This window comes from Protopterus annectens, chromosome 13.part0 (genome assembly GCF_019279795.1).
Source record: "Protopterus annectens isolate FY-2018-M chromosome 13.part0, PAN1.0, whole genome shotgun sequence".
Classification (NCBI taxonomy): Eukaryota; Metazoa; Chordata; order Ceratodontiformes; family Protopteridae; genus Protopterus; species Protopterus annectens.
This window is the reverse complement of record NC_056747.1, coordinates 308,208,929-308,227,011: the sequence shown is the minus strand read 5'-3', so window position 1 is coordinate 308,227,011 and position 18,083 is coordinate 308,208,929. Positions and strand designations below refer to the sequence as shown.

Below are 18,083 nucleotides of genomic sequence, written 5' to 3'. Positions count from 1 at the left end.
TCACTAACCTACTCTACACATCTTGCCCTCAGTCATCACTTGTCCAATATGCTCATGACCTTACAGTTATCTCTGTTGCAGACACCCCCTCTGATCTTATGTACCTTACTTAGTCTTCCTTTAACACTGTTGAAACCTGCCTCTCCAATAACCAGCTCATACTGAATCCTAATAAAACCAAACTCTTACTTTTTCTTCCCAAAAATCTACACCTTTAAATCCACTTTCTCCATACTCTCTCACAACACACCTATCACTGTTGAATCTTCCACTAAATTTCTAGGTGTCATAATTGATGACCAATTAAAATTTGACCTACACGTTAATTGTATCAGGAAAACTCAACAAAAACTGGGCCTCTTATACAGAAATAAAAAGTTCCTTACTAACAAAACAAAAATATCCCTCTCACATGTTTATCTATTACCAGGCCTGATGTAAAGCTCCCAAATCCTCACAAACTCATCACTGCTAACTAAGTTAGACTCTACATATAACAAAGTGGCCAAATTTGCAGCAAAACAAAATTATAAATCTCATCACTGTCTCTCACTAAAAATATTACACTGGCTAGAATTTCCCCATCAGCTTCTTCTCTCCCAGTTTCTGGTTATCCATTCCATATTATATCAGCCTTCATACTGTCCCAACCTAACTGGCTGCAACCTTTAAAGCTACAGTCCAGCTATATCTTGGAACAAACTCCTATGGGAAATAAGGACTCTCAACAAAGTTAAAGAATTTAAATAAGCCACAAAAGAATACCTGTACTGTCAATGGTCCTGCTACTGTACTCACCCTCCATAACCTATTTTCCTTCCTATCCTAGTGCAGCACACTTGCCTGCCTCTATCCAGTGTTTAACTTCTGTATATCTGCTTACCTACATAGCTGCCTTATCTACACATTCTCACTTTTCACTCAATCTAACCATACTCTTACTCACATATCACTTCTATTTACCATTTCTTACTGTGTCTCCTTCAATTAAAATATCTCAAAATGCTGCATCACGATCACAATCTAAACTCTGTAGCATCGTTGTTACTTGTTTCTTATTGAAATTTAATTTTTTAATAGTCTGTATATAATATAAATGCTATTTGCACATTATAAATATTTTTGTATAACTAACCAACTTCTGGACCTTTTCTCCAAATTCTGGGTTTTTTTGTACCTTAATTACACTCTTTACTTGTATAAATAACTGTGGAGCTTTTCTCCCCGGGCCTCCACTGAAAAAGGGCTATCAGCTCAGATGGATACACCCGGTCAACAAATGTAAAATAAATAACTGGAGTAAGTAGCCCTGAGCTTGAATTAGATGATGCCTAGTTGGTGCAGTTATGAGACAGTCAGCCAGATATGGAAACACCTGGAATCCGTACAGTCTCACGTGTGCTGCAAGTACTGCCGTACATTTGATAAACTACCTGGGGGCTGTGATGAGACCAAAGAGCAAAGCTCTGAATTGTAATGACTGGCCTCAAGATGGAAGTGTAGATATCTTCTGGACCATAAGTTAATTTTTATATGATATTTGGACCATAAGTTAATTTTTATATGATATTTCGCATCCTGAACATCTATCGAGCACATACAGTCGTCCTTGTACAGAAAAGGCAGGATGGACTGAACCATGACCATCTGGAACTTTGTATACTGAACTGATTGATTTAGTTTGCTGAAATCCAAGACTGACCTCCAGTCCCCTGTCTTTTTTGGCACTAAAAAGAATCTTGAATAAGTTCTAGACTCTTTCTGGTAAGGGGGGACTTCTTGGATGACTCTTTTGTAGGAGCTTGTTTATTTCTAGTGCTGCTGCTTCCTTCTGACTGAGTGGAACATTGGGGTATTTGTTTAATACCAGCAGGGGTGGGATGGTAAAGTGGTATTATATAACCTCTGGATATTATCCTCCGCACCCATGAATCTTTCTAGCCAAGCTCTCTGGTGCAGGGATAGATGAACCCCAACTGCCTCTGGAGATGGATAGGTGGACCTCCTTTCAGGAGCACTGATAGAATCTGTCAGAGAAAATATTCCTAGATCCCTGGTTATGCGAACCACCTCTACTGCAGGAGTAGCATCTTCCATTAGAGTCCCCCCCTGCCCTTGAGGGAACTGTCTCCACGTGGCCCATGGATGGGACCCTGGGATTTTTCGAACCACATTTTCTGTAAGTCTCGTTGGTTCCTAGAAAAGATCCATTGAGGGGTCAAAAAACATACACCCACAGCAGACAGGTTTTTTCCTTCATGCTCAAGCCTAGAGAGTGTGTCTTTAATTCTGCAGCCAAATGAGGAACTTCCATCGAAAGAGGCAATGACGAAGGAAGATTTTAAGGGTTCCGCAAAGTCACACAAGTGCATTTAGACATGTCTTCTGATAGAAATGCCTGAACCTGCTGTCCATGAAATACCTTCAGCAGTGTGGGAGATCAGCCTCACTGAAGAGTTTGAAATGGACTAAAGGGTAGGCAACTGCGAGGAAACTGCCTCAGAGGATGTAGTCCCAGAGAGGGATTTCCATAGTTCTTTAATCGAATCCCTCTGAAGTCTCATAAATTGTGCCAAGTAATTCAGTGACCTAACAGCGAAGTTTGCTGAAGCATAGACATGCTTCCTGAATCTGTCTAGTGCCCTAGACTCCCTGTTGGGGGGGGGGGGGGGCAGAGGAACTCTGTTTTGCCAGTTCTTTTTTAGTGGCCGTCACTATGACTATGGCATCAATGGATACTCCCTTACTCCAATATGTTCTATCCTTAGGTGGTGCCAGGATCCTATCTGGTCCTTTAGGGATAGGTTCAGTCATTTCAGGCTCCTTCCACACCCATCAAGAGAACAAATCAATGAGCTCATCTGTGTGTGGAGTCACCCATAAGGTAGATGGACCAGCACCAAAGGCCTCCAGGAACACCAATTCCTCTTAGGAAGGGTTATCAGGGGACCAAACACCCCTTTGTTCCAGGATTTCTAAGATGTCTCCAAATGAGCCATTGTAGAGTGCTGATCTGGGGGACCCTTCCCATTCATCAAAGTCAGTGCCCTCTGTGACAGACTCTTGTGGAGAGTCTAAGTGCCTCCATTTACACTTCCCCTTTCCAGGGAATTCTTTGCTCAAACACTCCGGAGAAGTGTCAGAAGAGATTACTATACCCTGCAGGGTTGTCTGTCCCAGTGAAACAGATGACTGAGGTTCTGGATGCAGAATTGAATGGAACTGGGTAGTCTGAGCCAAAGAGGGAAGAGAAGTCCAAACTCTGGGAACAGACAAAGTTCTCTCCACTACCTCGAAAGCAGAATGCCTTGGAGAAAAGGACACTGACAGGTCCAATAAAGCAGGCTTATGGAACACTGGTTCCCTTCACCCTGAAGGGAAACTACTCGAGGAAAGAGTTAAAGCTGAGCTGTCTCACATCAAAGTTCCAAGGGGCAGAGATGGCTCAGACAAATTTGGAATTGAGTCCAACACCCCAGAGCCAGCGCCAACACTATGGCTCCAAGAGTTATCTGGCTCTGAAGTACTTTGAATGTGCATCCAAATTGGGAATTTTGTGTCTCCAGTCCACATATTTATTTTAAAACTCGAAGTTTTATCAGACAAAATGCAGACAATAAGTAGAGCAAATTAGAAGCATTATTTTTGTTGTTATATATATATATATATATATATATATATATATATATATATATAGATAGGAGAAGAAAAGGAGAAATTACCAATGATGGTAAGTCAAAAGAGAGTACAGTAAAGCACTGTAAGGGACAGACTGGAGTATTCCCTAATACCATCATTGGTAAAGAGTAATCTAATAAAGGGTAGAAAAGAATTTAGGTGTAACTTCCTAAAAGTTATTAAAGGGAGGAAAGAGCAAAAGATATATAGAAAGTTATAAATATATAATTACACCAACTGAGAATTAACTCATAAAAAACACTGACAGCTCACTCGAAAGTTTAGAATGACCACTTCCAAATGTTATGGTTCAAAATGAGATCTTTGATATGTTAGGTGACTTGGGCATTATGGGTGAGAACTCGAGAGAGTAAAATCCCATGAGTGGAGGAGCTCCCTGGTCAGCCTCAGTAAGAAGCTGAGATCCCTTTTAAGATCCTCCATAGCTAGCTATGAAAATAAAATCGCCACTAATTCCAAGGACAACCACAAAGCATTCTATAGCTATGTCAAGAATCTCAATGGCAACACCCAGATCTGCTCTGAGTTACAGCACAAAGGCATGAAAATTACAGAACCAACTGATATTGCCAACATCCTGGCAGATAGGTTCAGTGCTAACTTTACCCCCTCACCCCCTAAAGGGCCCATATCTATACAGGAAGAATGCAGAGTCCCTGTAATTACAACTACGCAGGTGAAATCTGCACTCTCTAAAGCCAAAAACACAGCATCCATGGGACCGGACAACATCCCAGGCTGCGTTTTACACAAACTTCAGAATGAACTGGCTCCCCACTTAAGCACCATGTTCAATAATAGCCTTGCATCAGGCTTTGTGCCCACTGAATGGCGCACAGCAACAGTTATCCCACTCCACAAAGGGGAGCCACCACTGATCCCGGGAACTATAGACCTATTAGCCTGACGAGCCTGGTCTGCAAAGCCATGGAACGTATCATCATGGAACTCATAAACAAAGACATTGGTAACCTCCAAACTCTGGATCCCACCCAGTTCGGGTTTGTGAAAGGCAGATCATGCCTCCTGAACCTGATCGACTTCTTTGAGGCAGTCACCAAAGCCGTAGATGAGGGTAAGGTGGTTCACACAGCCTATCTTGACCTCACCAAGGCTTTCGACACCATCCCCCATTCTGGAATTATAGCTAAACTCAATAAACTAGGCATAAATCCCTACGTCACAAGATGGGTTGCCAATTGGCTCACTGACAGAACCCACACTGTAAACGTTGCAGACTCCAAATCTGACCTCAAACCAGTGACAAGTGGAGTACCACAGGGTTCCATCCTGGGACCGCTCCTGTTTGGTATCTACTTCTCTGAAGTACAGGCTAACAAAGAAGGCCTCTGGCTAACAAAGTTCGCAGATGACTGCAAACTAGGAGCCATAGTCAAGTCCCCAAATGATGTGAACATCCTACAGAAGGGCCTCTCTGAGACAGATGCCTGGTGTCAGAGCCATGGCCTCAAGCTCAATGCCAAAAAGTGCAGTGTCATCCCCTTTGGTAAAAACTCTGTACCCATGAACTACCACATAGGCAGCAATCTACTTAATTTACTTAACACCGAATGCGTGATAAGAGACCTTGGGACCCAGGTGGACAGTAGTCTCTCCTTTGATAGTCACATTGCCACAGTAGTCAGGAAGTCCTTCTACGTGGCACACCTCATCATAAAAGGGTTCTCATCCAGGAAAAAAGAGGTCATCATTCCCCTCTACTCGACACTCATTAGACCCACTATAGAGTACAACGCCCCTTTTGGAATGTACCTCACAAGACATCTGCAGCAGCTGGAAAGGCCACAGAAGTACCTCACAAAGAGGATTACTGGACTCAAACAAATGCCCTACACTGACCGCCTCAAAGAACTCCAGCTTTATTCCGTAGCATATCGCCTACTCAGAGGTGGTCTCTGCCTAACATATAAAGCTATGTCAAACCCAGAGCTGTTGGACATGCTACACCTAAAGAAATCCCAATCCCTCCGAGCTACACGCTCTAGGGACCTAAACCTTGTCACCACAATAAACAGGACATGCTGGAGGGATAGATTCCTATCCCAGAGACTTCCCATACTCTGGAACAGGCTACCCATCTATGTCAAGCAAAGTTCTTCATTAGCACTCTTCAAGAAAAATCTTGATGAGTGGATGGGAGATAGGAAATACACCCCGGGGATCACTTCTGTGTCTCTGCTTGACAGTGGCACAGGAAAATAACTTTCTTGGGTGGTGTAAGCCAGAGAACCTTGTTGGCTAGGCTTGCATAGGCCCTTGGGCCGATAGCCTAGTACCTACCTATGAACCTATGAGTTTCAGTGTTCCACAAGCTGGAAGAAGCATCCGAGTCAGACCCAAGGATTGGTTCCTAACCCAACAGCTGAGGAATGAATGAATGAAAATGATAAAATCAGATTACATATTACAGTAGGATTGTAGCAAGGGCCCAGGTACAGAAATCTTGTAAATGGTTACAGCTACTACCTCCAGAGAGCCCTTGCTATATATCTTGGTAGGTCTGGAGAGGAATATCCACCTAGGCAATGAGGGAGTCCAAGTCTTGACCAACTGAGGAAGTGAGCCTGGGGCAACAATCAAATTATTTGAGTAGAAGAAAAAAGTCAGAACTCTGAGATCCTAGCTAGTTCACATTTATGTCACCCAAGTGGATAGACTGAATTTTTGTCTGGAGTTTTCGGTACATTCCAAGATAAACTTCAATCAATAAATATCCAAACTAGTGTATAAAACCAAGAGATGTGTGTTTTAGTCACCTTTCCAATTCGTAGTAATGGAGAGAACTTTAAGCTATTAGTGCTGGAAGAGAGTGGGGTTTTGGACCATGTAGCTCAAATTTCAAAAAAATTTCAGACACAACTGCACTGTTTTGCATTTTTTAAGTTTAATAAGAGTAAGCAGTGTGGGACCATAAAGAAGGGATAAATGGCTTGAATCAATTTTCAGAGAGAAAGTATGGACAGGTTGTGAATTCTCAGCAGGATTTTGATTGTCATGTGGAAGGCTAATGTGAGTTTGAAGGAGTGGAATTATGACTGATGCAACAGTAACTAAAAAGCTGAAGCACAAACACGGGTGTACGGTTCCTCAAAAGAAATGAAAGGAAGGGGAGCCCTTAGTTACCTTGGGAGGTGGTCTGTTTTTAGGTATTACTGGTGACAAAGGTATGGAAAGAGCAGTGGACTGGGATAGAAGCATTCAAATTCTTGTATGGAAAATGGGTCTCTGCAGTATGGAAGCCAACACATTTAGTGAGGAGGATAGTGGGTCCTGGGTTAGGGACTGAGCAAGCATGTAGAAAGTACAGGATAGCAGAACATGAGTGATACAGGAATACAGATGATAAGTGATCTCCACCTGGACCATGTAGACTAAGGAGCATTCAGCAAGCTGATTCCCATGTTGCCTTGTGGCATAAAGAACCATCAGCTGCTAAGTTTCTGCATTGAACAACATGATATTAATAGTAAATAGTGTGACAGAAATTTCTGGAACCAGTCCAGTGTCTCTAAGAGGGATATGTATTTGCAAGTATTAATTAGGAAACCTGATACACAGCATCAATGTTGTACTCTCTCAGGAATGACTAGTGATGGATATCTCCGAGCAGATGGCAAACCTCCTGGAAGTCAAGATTATGAAGATCACATGTATGTGAACATGCAGAGCATGGAAAACTGGGAGAGTGATTCAGCACGACAGCGATCATTTGACGAGAGCCCTAAAAAAGACTTATTTGACATGAGTAAGTACTAAATATGAATGATGTTTAATATATTCATTACACTGTTTCATTACAAAGTATTTTATAAACTCTGAATAACCTTAAAGTACATCATGAAACACAATTAGTGAGGATGAGAGCAGTCTCACATTCATGCTGAGTGAGTCACAAAAGGTTACATTTTCGCCTTTGTAAATGAAACAAACAGAAAGGATAGACATTTTCGTACCTGATTCATCCCAGTGGTAGTGTACAGCCCTGCAGTGTGTCAGCAGACAGAAACTGAAACAAATGTTACCTGAAATTATAGTCTTTGCCCTTGCCCAAATGGATGGGGAATACTATATGGCCAGTTAGTGGGCTAAGCATTTAAATAGTTTTCAAAGCCTGAGAATCTACCAATATTAAGAATATATGGAATGCAGTCATCCGAAAAACAGGCCTAGGTTGCAAGTCACTAAATTACAGGTGTAATATGTAAATAAATGTCATGATACAAGAACCAAAAGATATGTATTGATTTGCAGAGTCCATAGCAGTAGTTACAAAGCAGACAAGACACTGGCCAAAAGCACCAATATATGTCTGCCATCTCTTTAATATTCATTGTTTACAGAGTAGACAAATTGTACCTCAACAAAGTCACAGGCCAGAGTGGAGGATGCAGGAACTTCAGTCACCCACTTAATGTAACCCTTCAGTATGATGAGACAGAAGAGACCTTCAGCATACTTTTCATTAGTAATATCACACCACATAATGGAGACTGGGAGAACACAGCTCTGCTGTACAATCACTCTTTCAGTGGAGCCAGTAAACATCCATTTAGAGACCAAGTAAAGCACTCTTAGAGCTGATACCTTAGTCACTAGGACTGAGGGTGGGGGAACTGGAAGAACAGCAAGGTTTAAGAAATGTCAGCGCTATATTTAACCCACAGCATTTAGTTGCCTACTTGCTCATATCCTTATGGGAACTATCAGTGACTTTACCTAAACTGTCTTAATGTTTTTCATAGGGCCTTTTGAAGATGCTCTCAAGTTACATGAGGCTGGACCTTTTGGTACCCCACCTTTAGAGGACCAGTGGCCAAGTCCACCAACTCGAAAAGCCCCCATTGCCCCAACAGAAGAACAGCTTAAGCGGGAACCATGGTACCATGGGAGGATGAGTCGGAAAGATGCTGAAAAGCTACTGCAAATGGATGGAGATTTCCTGGTGAGAGACAGCATGACCAATCCAGGTCAGTATGTCTTGACAGGCATGGACAATGGACAGCCCAAACACCTGCTGCTAGTGGATCCAGAAGGGGTGGTAAGTAATCAATTTAACATATCTGTCTGGTAAACACTGAAGGGCTGAGGCCACCAAATATTTTCATACAATAGCTGTTAAGCTTGCAGTAGCAGGAAGCATGATATTACATACCATATAGCCTACATGGATTATACATATGTATGAAGTTATGCAAATGAGATTTTTGGAAAGACAGGTAATAAAGAGCTGCTTATGTGGCAGTACAACACAGTGAGTTAAGTTTATGACTTGATAACAAGCTTCATCCCTTTGGCTTAAGTCCCACTTTTTCCACTTGCACATTATGTAACCAAGTCATTTTAACCAAAACCAGTACTCCTGGGTTATCATTGAAAGTGCCATTGGGCTTACCCTGATCACTTTAACTGGTTTATTGATTAAATAATTAGTAAAGTGAATAAATACATGAGTGCTGCTATTTCTTCAAGACTTGAAGGCATCCATGCTATAGAATAATTAAAAGAGAATACACACCCAGCCTCAGTCAGTAAGGCTGCAACAGGGCACCTTACTAGTGCAAAAGCATGAGGCACTACATTGTAAAACTTCTGGTGGTCCAACAAAATGTGCCACACCACCTCTGCGTTGCAGTGTTTTTAATGCTATTACAGAATGTTTTAAGATACCTTTAAATCCTTCTTTCTCACTAACTTCTAATGATAAATGAATTACCAAAAGACTGAAACTCAGAACACCACCTCCTTCTAAGACTACTATAGTCAAACTATAGATACATACATACATATATACATGCATATATACAGGCACACACACACACACACACACACACACACACACACACACACACACACACACACACACACGTGTGTGTGTGTGTGTGTCTATATATATATATATATATATATATATATATATATATATATATACACATATATACACACACACACACACACACACACACACACACACACACACACACACACACGTGTGTGTTAGTCATACTGATTATGATTTTGTTTCCTCTTACCCATAGTGCTAGCTGTAAGCAATGTAATGAATTTTAGGTATAACAGAAAGGTCAAAGAATGCGTTACTAAACATTACTCTGAAATTAGATGCTGTATTGAAAGCAATTCACTTTCTGAATATATTATAGAACACAGTATGCTGCAAAAATGTAACCACAGTGACTGAGACTGTTTTTAAAAGTAAGGGAGATGGTGAGTATATAACTATATAACTTGTACAGAGAAAAGAGCATATTTTTGGATTATACTTCTGTAAACTGAAAGTCTTTGGGCTTAATATTAGGCATAGATTGAAAACAGCTTTAAAATCTAGACCTACTAAATAACAAACTGTTGTATATATGTTTGTTTTATTTGTAGTTATACAATAAATGCCGGTCACTACTGAAAAAAAAGAGTGCACTGACTAGACAGCCCAACCAGGTGCCCACTGTAAATTGAGCAGATACCAATAAAAGAAATCCAGCCTCTGAAGGACCATTGAGCGGTCAGACTTTCTATTGGCATATGCTGAGGTACAGAACAAAATAGAAGAAAAATCAGGTACAGTCTACAAAACTAAACAAACAGAAATGTATAGTTATCCCCTTTGGGAAAAAACATGTAGCCATGAATTATCACATAGGTGGCAGTACACTAAACACTGAAAGTGTGATAAGATACTTAGGGACACAGGTGGACAGTGGTCTCACCTTCAATAACCACACTGTCACAACAGTCAGTAAATCCTTCTATGTGGCACACCTCATCACTAAGGGCATTTCTCCAGAAAAAAGGAGGTCATTGTCCCACTTTACTCATCCCTCATTAGACCCATTATAGAATACAATGCCCCATTTGGTATGTACCTCTCAAGACATCTGCAACAACTGGAAAGGCCACAGAAACAGCTGACTAAAAGAATCACAGGCCTAAAACAGATGCCCTATGCTGACCGTCTAAAAAAACTCCACCTATACTCTGTCGCATATCGTCTACTCAGAAGCGATCTCTGCTTAACATACAAGGCCATGTCAAACCCAGAGCTGTTGGACATTCTACGCTTAAAGAAATCCCAATCCCTTAGAGACACATGCTCCAGGGATCTAAATCTTGTCATCACAATGAACAAAACATGCCGGAGGGATAGTTTCCTGACCAAGAGACTCCCCAGACTCTGGAATAGACTGCCCATACATGTCAAGCAGAGTGCCTCCTTGGCCCTCTTCAAAAGGAACCTTGATGACTGGATGGGAGAAAGGAAATTCACCACAGGGATCATGTCAGTCGCCCTGCTAGACAGGGGTTCAGGGAAGTAAATATTGTGGGAAGAAATATCCAGGGAAATGTTATGGCTAGGCTTGTATAGGCCCTAGGGCCAATAGCCTAGTACCAACCTATGAATCTATGAACCTGATTTTCCTTATATGTTTCTGATGTCCTTTATAAATCTATATTTTTAATAGTTAAAAAAAAGCAAGGGTTCTGTTTAATTATGTCACTTCTCCTGCACCAATGTACTGTGAAAATGTGGGAACACAAGTCCCATTCTCATACACAGTATGTCAGTTTAGGGAAGACAACACAGAAGAAGACTGAAGTGCCCTTATACAAAGACATTATTTAAGAAATGTAAGCAATTTCTTTTTTAAATAATGTCATTGTATAATAGCAATAATCTACTCCTGTTTGTGGGTATATCAGGATGGGTTACCTTCATTTCATTGACAGCTCATTTAACTGACAACCAAATCAGCAAGACGAATTCATGAAAGTTCATTTCACTGACAACGCATTTCACTGAAACTCATTTTGTTGACAGTTGTATATGGCCTGTTCCCCACTGTAGTGCAATCCTGGAGTTAGAATATATAGTAGGGGGGGTGTGGGAAGGTGAAGCCCCCCACATATTATAAACGTCTTAAACTATACAGATGGATAATTACAAGTGGAATTAATAACTATTTTGCAGAAAACAATATACAACCAAAGTATGTGGGGGGGGTGTCACCTCCTACACCCCCCAATGTGGGGGGCTGTGCCTCCCACACCCCCCTTACTATATATTCTAACTCCAGGATCGCACTACAGTGGGGAATAGGCCATATATAACTGTCAACAAAATAAGTTTCAGTGAAATGAGTTGTCAGTCAAATGAGTTTTCAGTGAAATGAACTTTCAGTGAATTGGTCTTGCTGATTTGGTTGTCAGTGAAAAGAGCTGTCAATGAAATGAAGGTAACCCATCAGGATATATGGATGGTTCACAGGATCATAATAAGTTACTAGGATATTGGCCCTGAGGCCCTTATAAGCCTAGCCAAGAGTTTAGCCCATGTTTAGACAAGTCAGCACCTGATGCCCTGTCCAGAAGGGACACTGGTGGAACCCCAGGGATGTATTTTCTATTTCCCATCCAGTTATCCAGGTTGTGCTTAAAAAGGGGTAAAGAGGTACTCTGTTTGACATGGAGAGGGAGTCTATTCCATAGATGAGGGAGTCTCTGGGACACAAATCTGTCCCACCAACAAGTTCTGTTGATGTCACAGACCAGGTTGAGACCCTGCATGTGGGTTACTCGAGTGGAGCTTGACTTGTGCATATGCAGAAGTCCCATCAAGGCAGGGTAAGAGATTGCCTTGTATGCCAGACAGATGTCACCTTTGAAGATTCTGTATGAAACTAAGTAGAGGGATAGGGCTTTTAGCCTATCTGTGTATGATAGATTTTCGAGGACCTGGATTCTCCTGGTATGGAACATCTGTGGTCTCTCCAGGTTGCCTTTGTTTAATCACTTGAGCTTCGCCACATGATCAAATCATACCAGCTGTGATTAAGTCCAGATTTACTCACCCACAGTCATGGATTATTGCTTAATTACAGAGTTTGCTCACTTAGCTAGCTGTCATGTGACTGCTTTTTAGTTAAAGCACCTGCTGGGTGTGCTTTGGTTTGTATACCTAAGAAGCACTAGTGTAAAAGATGGTTCTTTTTTAACTATTTTATGACTAGCATTAAAGTTGCATCCTGCATGTGTTTTCCAAACCAAATATGTTGTGCACTGAGGAACGAATACCACAGAAATGTCACAGAAAGAGAGAAACGTCTTGCTTTATTTATTTGTTTGTAGCAGAGTAGGGCTATTTTGTAGTGTAGAAATATATTGTGAAGAAGAAAAGTGTTCATGGCATAGGTGTCCTTTAACTGAATTTTATCTGTTCTTTGAAGTTCAGGCTCACAGAGCTGACAAATGAAGTGATGCAAGTTACTAGAAATTTAAATTGCTATGACTGCATGTTGTTTTGAAAACCTGGGTCCTTTGCAAGGCATGTTAAGGTAGACATTCACTTGAAAGCTATAATAGCCTTCTCTAGACAGCGTAACAGCAGAATAGTGCATGCCCTACCAAATATTCTGTAAGAATTTTGAGTTTATTTCAGTGCTGTTTCCTCAAGCCATAGTGCTAGACAATTAACATAGTCTGATGATTTCATTAAATAAGTTAAATGGTCAGATTAATCAGTGAATGTGTTGTAACCTTCCTCGTTACACTTTCACAATTGAAGAGCCCTGCAGCTAAATCCACATAAAATACTTGGCTTCGACAGGTCTATATTACGAAATCGAAATGGCAAAACACCGACAGCCATTTCATTGACCCCAAAATACCGAACTACAAGTTACGAGAACAGCCAGATCACAGAGTTTTTTCCTAGGGGAAAAATCGGTTAGCCATCACCATGAATTTGCCCTTTTCCCCACTGTAGTGCAATCTCAGAGTTAGTATATTTAGTTGGGGGTGTCGGGGGCATAGCCTCCCACATTGGGGGTGTGAGGGGGTGAAGCCCCCCCCCACTTTGCAACGTTTGAAGTGGTGTGTCACGTCTGGTTGACCTACCAATTTTTTTCCCTAGGAAAAAACTTGGTGATTTGGCCATTCACATAACTTGTAGTTTGGTATTTTGGGATCGATTAAATGGCTGTCGATGTTTTGCCATTGTGGTTTCGTAATATAGACCTGCTTCAACTACATGTTTCCATACTAGAATGTTAAACACATTACTATCCATCCTCCACTTTCACAAGGTATGTTTTGCATATTTACATTCTGCTTGTATTTGTCAAGAATGCTATGTTTATTGTTGCTTTATTTGCTGCTGTTTATGCCAATGTCATAACTTGTATCTGTTCAGTGTACATACCAGACTATTGTTGTTATTTTAGCTTGGTCTATATAACATCAGTAGTGTAGTGTAGGTTACAGTACAGTTGTCTTGGTATAAATGATACTTGCACAAATTCAGCTGTTCCTTGCTTACTGTTGCCTGTTTCCATTCTTCATTTTCCTAATACCCATCACTCCACCCCCACATATTTAAATATGTATTCTCATTTCTGTGTAGACAGGGGGCTACGATTTACTCATAAGTGGGTGGCACAGTAGTCACAGGACAGAAATATCGCAATAAATGCAGTTATCTAATTCCAGAAAAAAAAAACTTATTAAAAGCAAAGCCTGTCTTTCCAGACTCAGAAACACATAAACCAGGGTGTGCTAGAGATTGGATTGCTTGATTAATATGTTCCAGGAAAGTAGTCTGTCATTGGTTCAGGGCTACCCTGTGTGTGAACCAGTGACAGACCAGAAATAGAGCAGTGATTACTTTAAGAGGAGCAGTAGAACAGCCACTGGTATGTGCCTTGAAATCACAGCACCCCACATAAAGCAGAGCAATTGAGAAGCATGCTGCTTCTAACCATACACAATGTAAAATAAATCACTTGCCAGTATTCCAAAAATGGAAAGAACCCAGCTGTTTCCTTTCATGCCACCCAGTATCTGCACTTAATATGATACCTGTCACCTACATTTCTCTCTCTTTGCATCTTTTACCCATCTAGGATGTAGGTTTAATAATTTTTACAGGTTCATAGGTTGTTACTAGACTAACAACCACTAGGGCCCTTACAAGTCTAGCAGTGCACCCCAAACCATTTGGCTTCCATGTATCATATGGGGGCCTTGTTAGTAGGTAGGTATGGGGGTTGTTAGGATAATACTTTTCTTATTGACATCTGTCAATAAGGCTCATGGGGACCAGACAGGGGGTACATTTATGGTTTCTCATCCAATTGTTATGGGTTCTTTTGAATAGGGTCAGGGATGAACTCAGTTTTACATGGATGGGGAGCCCATTCCATAGTGTGGGGATCCTTTGGGACACATATTTGTCTCTCCAGCACATTCTGTTTATGTCACAAGTGAAGTTCCAATCCCTGGTTTCTGGTGCTATTTGTTTTGCACATGTGCAACAGACCCATCAGGGCTAGATCTGAGGAAGGCCTGTAAGCCAGGCAAATATCCCCTCTCAGCAGCCTGTAGGAAACTGAATACAGAGACAGAGCCTTTAGATGACTGATTTAAGTCAGGGTATTCATGACCTGAATTCTCCTAATGAGAAACCTTTGTGGGCGTTCCAACTGTTACAAGTGTGTGGTTAGATACACATCAAAGGGGGCATTATATTAAATGATAGGTCTAATAAGGGCTAAGTAGAGTGGTACTATAACTTCCTTGGACCTGGATGCCAGACCCTTACCTGTAAGTTGGGTGACATTGAATAATTTTCTTATTATCTTAGCTACATGTTGGTCAAAGGTCAGATTGCTGTGTACATATGTTACCAGATCCCCTACTACTGGGTCGACTCTTAGGGGCATTTTATTGATGGAGTAATTAACTTGGGTTGATAGTTCCCAAAGGACATTGTAATGCATTTTTGGCATTGAGTTTTAGGCCATGGCTTTGGCACCAGTCATGTGTCTGTGTTAAACCCACTTACATGATGTATCTTGGGGGGAATCTATAATAGCTTCCAATTTACAGTTATCTGAGATCTTGATGACCCAGAGACCTTTAACATTAGCCTTGACTTCCAAGAAGTAGATGCAATACCTGAGCGGATTCTGCATCGAGCCTGGGGTACTGCACTTGTGACTGGTCACTTGGTGGATGTGGTCTCATTGATCCTGACTTCTTGGATCTTGTCTGTGAGCCATCTGGCAATTCAGTAAGTAATGTAAGGGATTACCCCTAGCTCAGAGAGCTGGGGTATTGTATCAGTTTACTTAGCCAGGTCAAGATACATAGTACTGCATACCTCTCAACTGTCCAGATTTTCACAGAATGTCCAGATTTTTGGCTTCTATTTTTGGTCAGTTCCTCATAAAATTTGTGGTTTTCTTGTAAATTACTGGGATGATTTGAGGAGTGAAGTCACTAAATAATGACATACATTTGAGTTTCAGACTTCAAATCCTTCAGAAAATGTATGTATGTCAAAATAAAACCAGTTACTCTAGCAACTTTCTAAGTTTATTAGAGCAATATTTAAAATATGTCCCTATTTTTGGTCCTTCATCCCCCCATTTTGTTGGGTTTTGTACACTAAGACGTTGAGAGGTATAGTAGTATGCACTGTTTTTACCCTCATCCATTGCCTTGGTGACCCTCTCCAAGAAGTCTGCCAGGTTAAGTAGGCATGACCTTCCCTTTACAAAGTCAATATGGGATGGATCCAGTGTCTGTAAGTTGCCAATGTCCTTGTTTATCATTTCAATGATAATTTGTCCCATAACTTTGCATATAAGGCTGATGGGTCTGTAGTTCCTTGGGTCTGTAGATGGTCAGCCCTTGTGGAGGGGATTAACTGTTGTGGTCCTCCATTCACCTGGAAAGTAGCCTGCTTCAAGGCTGTGGTCAAAGAGTGCATCAAGAGGTCCTAATAGGTTATGTTTTAGACTGTTCAGGATGCAATTAGGGATGTTGTTGGACCCATGGAGGTGATATTCCAGGATTTAATGAGTTCTGCCTGCATCTGGCCCCTACTAATAGCTGGTGGAAGTATGTTAGAGGGGATTTCACCTGGTGGGGAGGAGTGAGGGGGTGAAATCTGAGTTGAATTTATCAGCTAGTAGATTTGCTATGTCACCCTGATTGGTATGGGTTGCACCATTCACCACCAGTTCACACACTGTTGTGTGTTACCTCTAAGTTTCTGGGCATAGCTGAAGAAGGCTTTCTAATTGTGCTTAGCCTGCAAGGCTATATTGACCTCATAGGTGGCCTTGTTGGACTTAATTAGACCTCTTAGTTTAGAGCACTTGTCTTTAAGGAAGTTTCTTTTCCTTATTTTGGCTATGAATTTTCTTCTTTTATTTTTATATACCATGTTTAGGTGAGGATTCCACCAACTGAGTTTGTTTTAAGTGTTTGTTTTGGGCAGTAGCGGCTGGTGACTTCAAATTAAAGGGGGGCTGCAGGAGACAGTTGAATGGGTGGGGCCAATGGGAATGGGTGCAGACAACTAGAAAGGGGGTGGAGCTATGTTCAAAAACACAACAACTGGAACTTTAATTAAATACGCTTCCCTGGGTGCCAAACCATCATTACGAGAGTCCAATCAAGACAAAATGAAGTGTAGAAGAAAAAATATTTTAATGTATGGGCTACGTGACAGCCTACTTAATATCTAGATGGAAACACAAAGGTTGTGTGGCATGAAAAAATAAATTACTTTTTAAATACATTACTGGAATGCCAGTCAAAATAAAGTATAAAAAAAAAACAAGTAGCACTCAACTCAAACCACTTCACCTTGCACTGCAGTTCTAATTTTAATTTATATTCAGCTTTATAAAATTACCAAGTAACATGCTGAAAGTAGCAATCTCTGTGATACCCCCAATTATAAAAATGTTTCTTATCCAAAAAAGACCTGCTGCCTGACAACAACTATCTACTTGTTCCATGGGGAAGACATGATCAAAGTAAAAAATGAACAGCAAACAAGAAACAATCTCAAGATAAATTGCTTAAGGGATTACTGCACAAGTTATGGACCACAAATGATAGATTGGCAGTTTAGTTTACGGGTAAAGCCTGCAAAGATGACTGCAAGTCTCCAACAAATGTAATGAGCTTCTGAAAATACTGTAATCCTGTCCTTTATTACAAATACTGTCATATGCATTTCAGTACCTAAGGCTTATACGTTATCTAGTTATGTAAATATTCTCTGCATGGCAACAGCAAAAAGGCTTTCAGTGTTGGTAATTATTTAACAGTATGCTTATTAAAGCTTACTTGCATCTTACAATCTTCAACAAGCTTACCTCATGATCATTAAAGCATTGTTCATAGGTTCATAGGTTCATACTAGGCTATCTGCCCTAGGGCATTTACAAGCCTAGCCCGAGTGTGTGTGGCCTTCGCCACCCCTTGGAATGAGAATACTATGCCCATTTAGGGTTTAGTTTACTGTGCCTCTGTCTAGAAGTGACACAGAAGTGACC

At 41.0% G+C, this 18,083-nt stretch overlaps 1 protein-coding gene across 4 annotated transcripts in view; it reads left to right on the top strand.

The window, feature by feature from the left end:
• Positions 1-18,083, top strand: part of SHC2 (SHC adaptor protein 2) — a 584,758-nt gene that overhangs the window by 530,733 nt on the left and 35,942 nt on the right. For 3 of the 4 annotated variants that reach the window (XM_044053899.1, XM_044053898.1, XM_044053896.1), the window contains 2 exons: positions 7,301-7,465; positions 8,463-8,758. In XM_044053899.1, coding sequence (XP_043909834.1) covers positions 7,301-7,465; positions 8,463-8,758 — 461 coding nt within the window. The remainder of the gene's footprint in view (positions 1-7,300; positions 7,466-8,462; positions 8,759-18,083) is intronic. The other variant, XM_044053897.1, reaches the window with a different exon arrangement.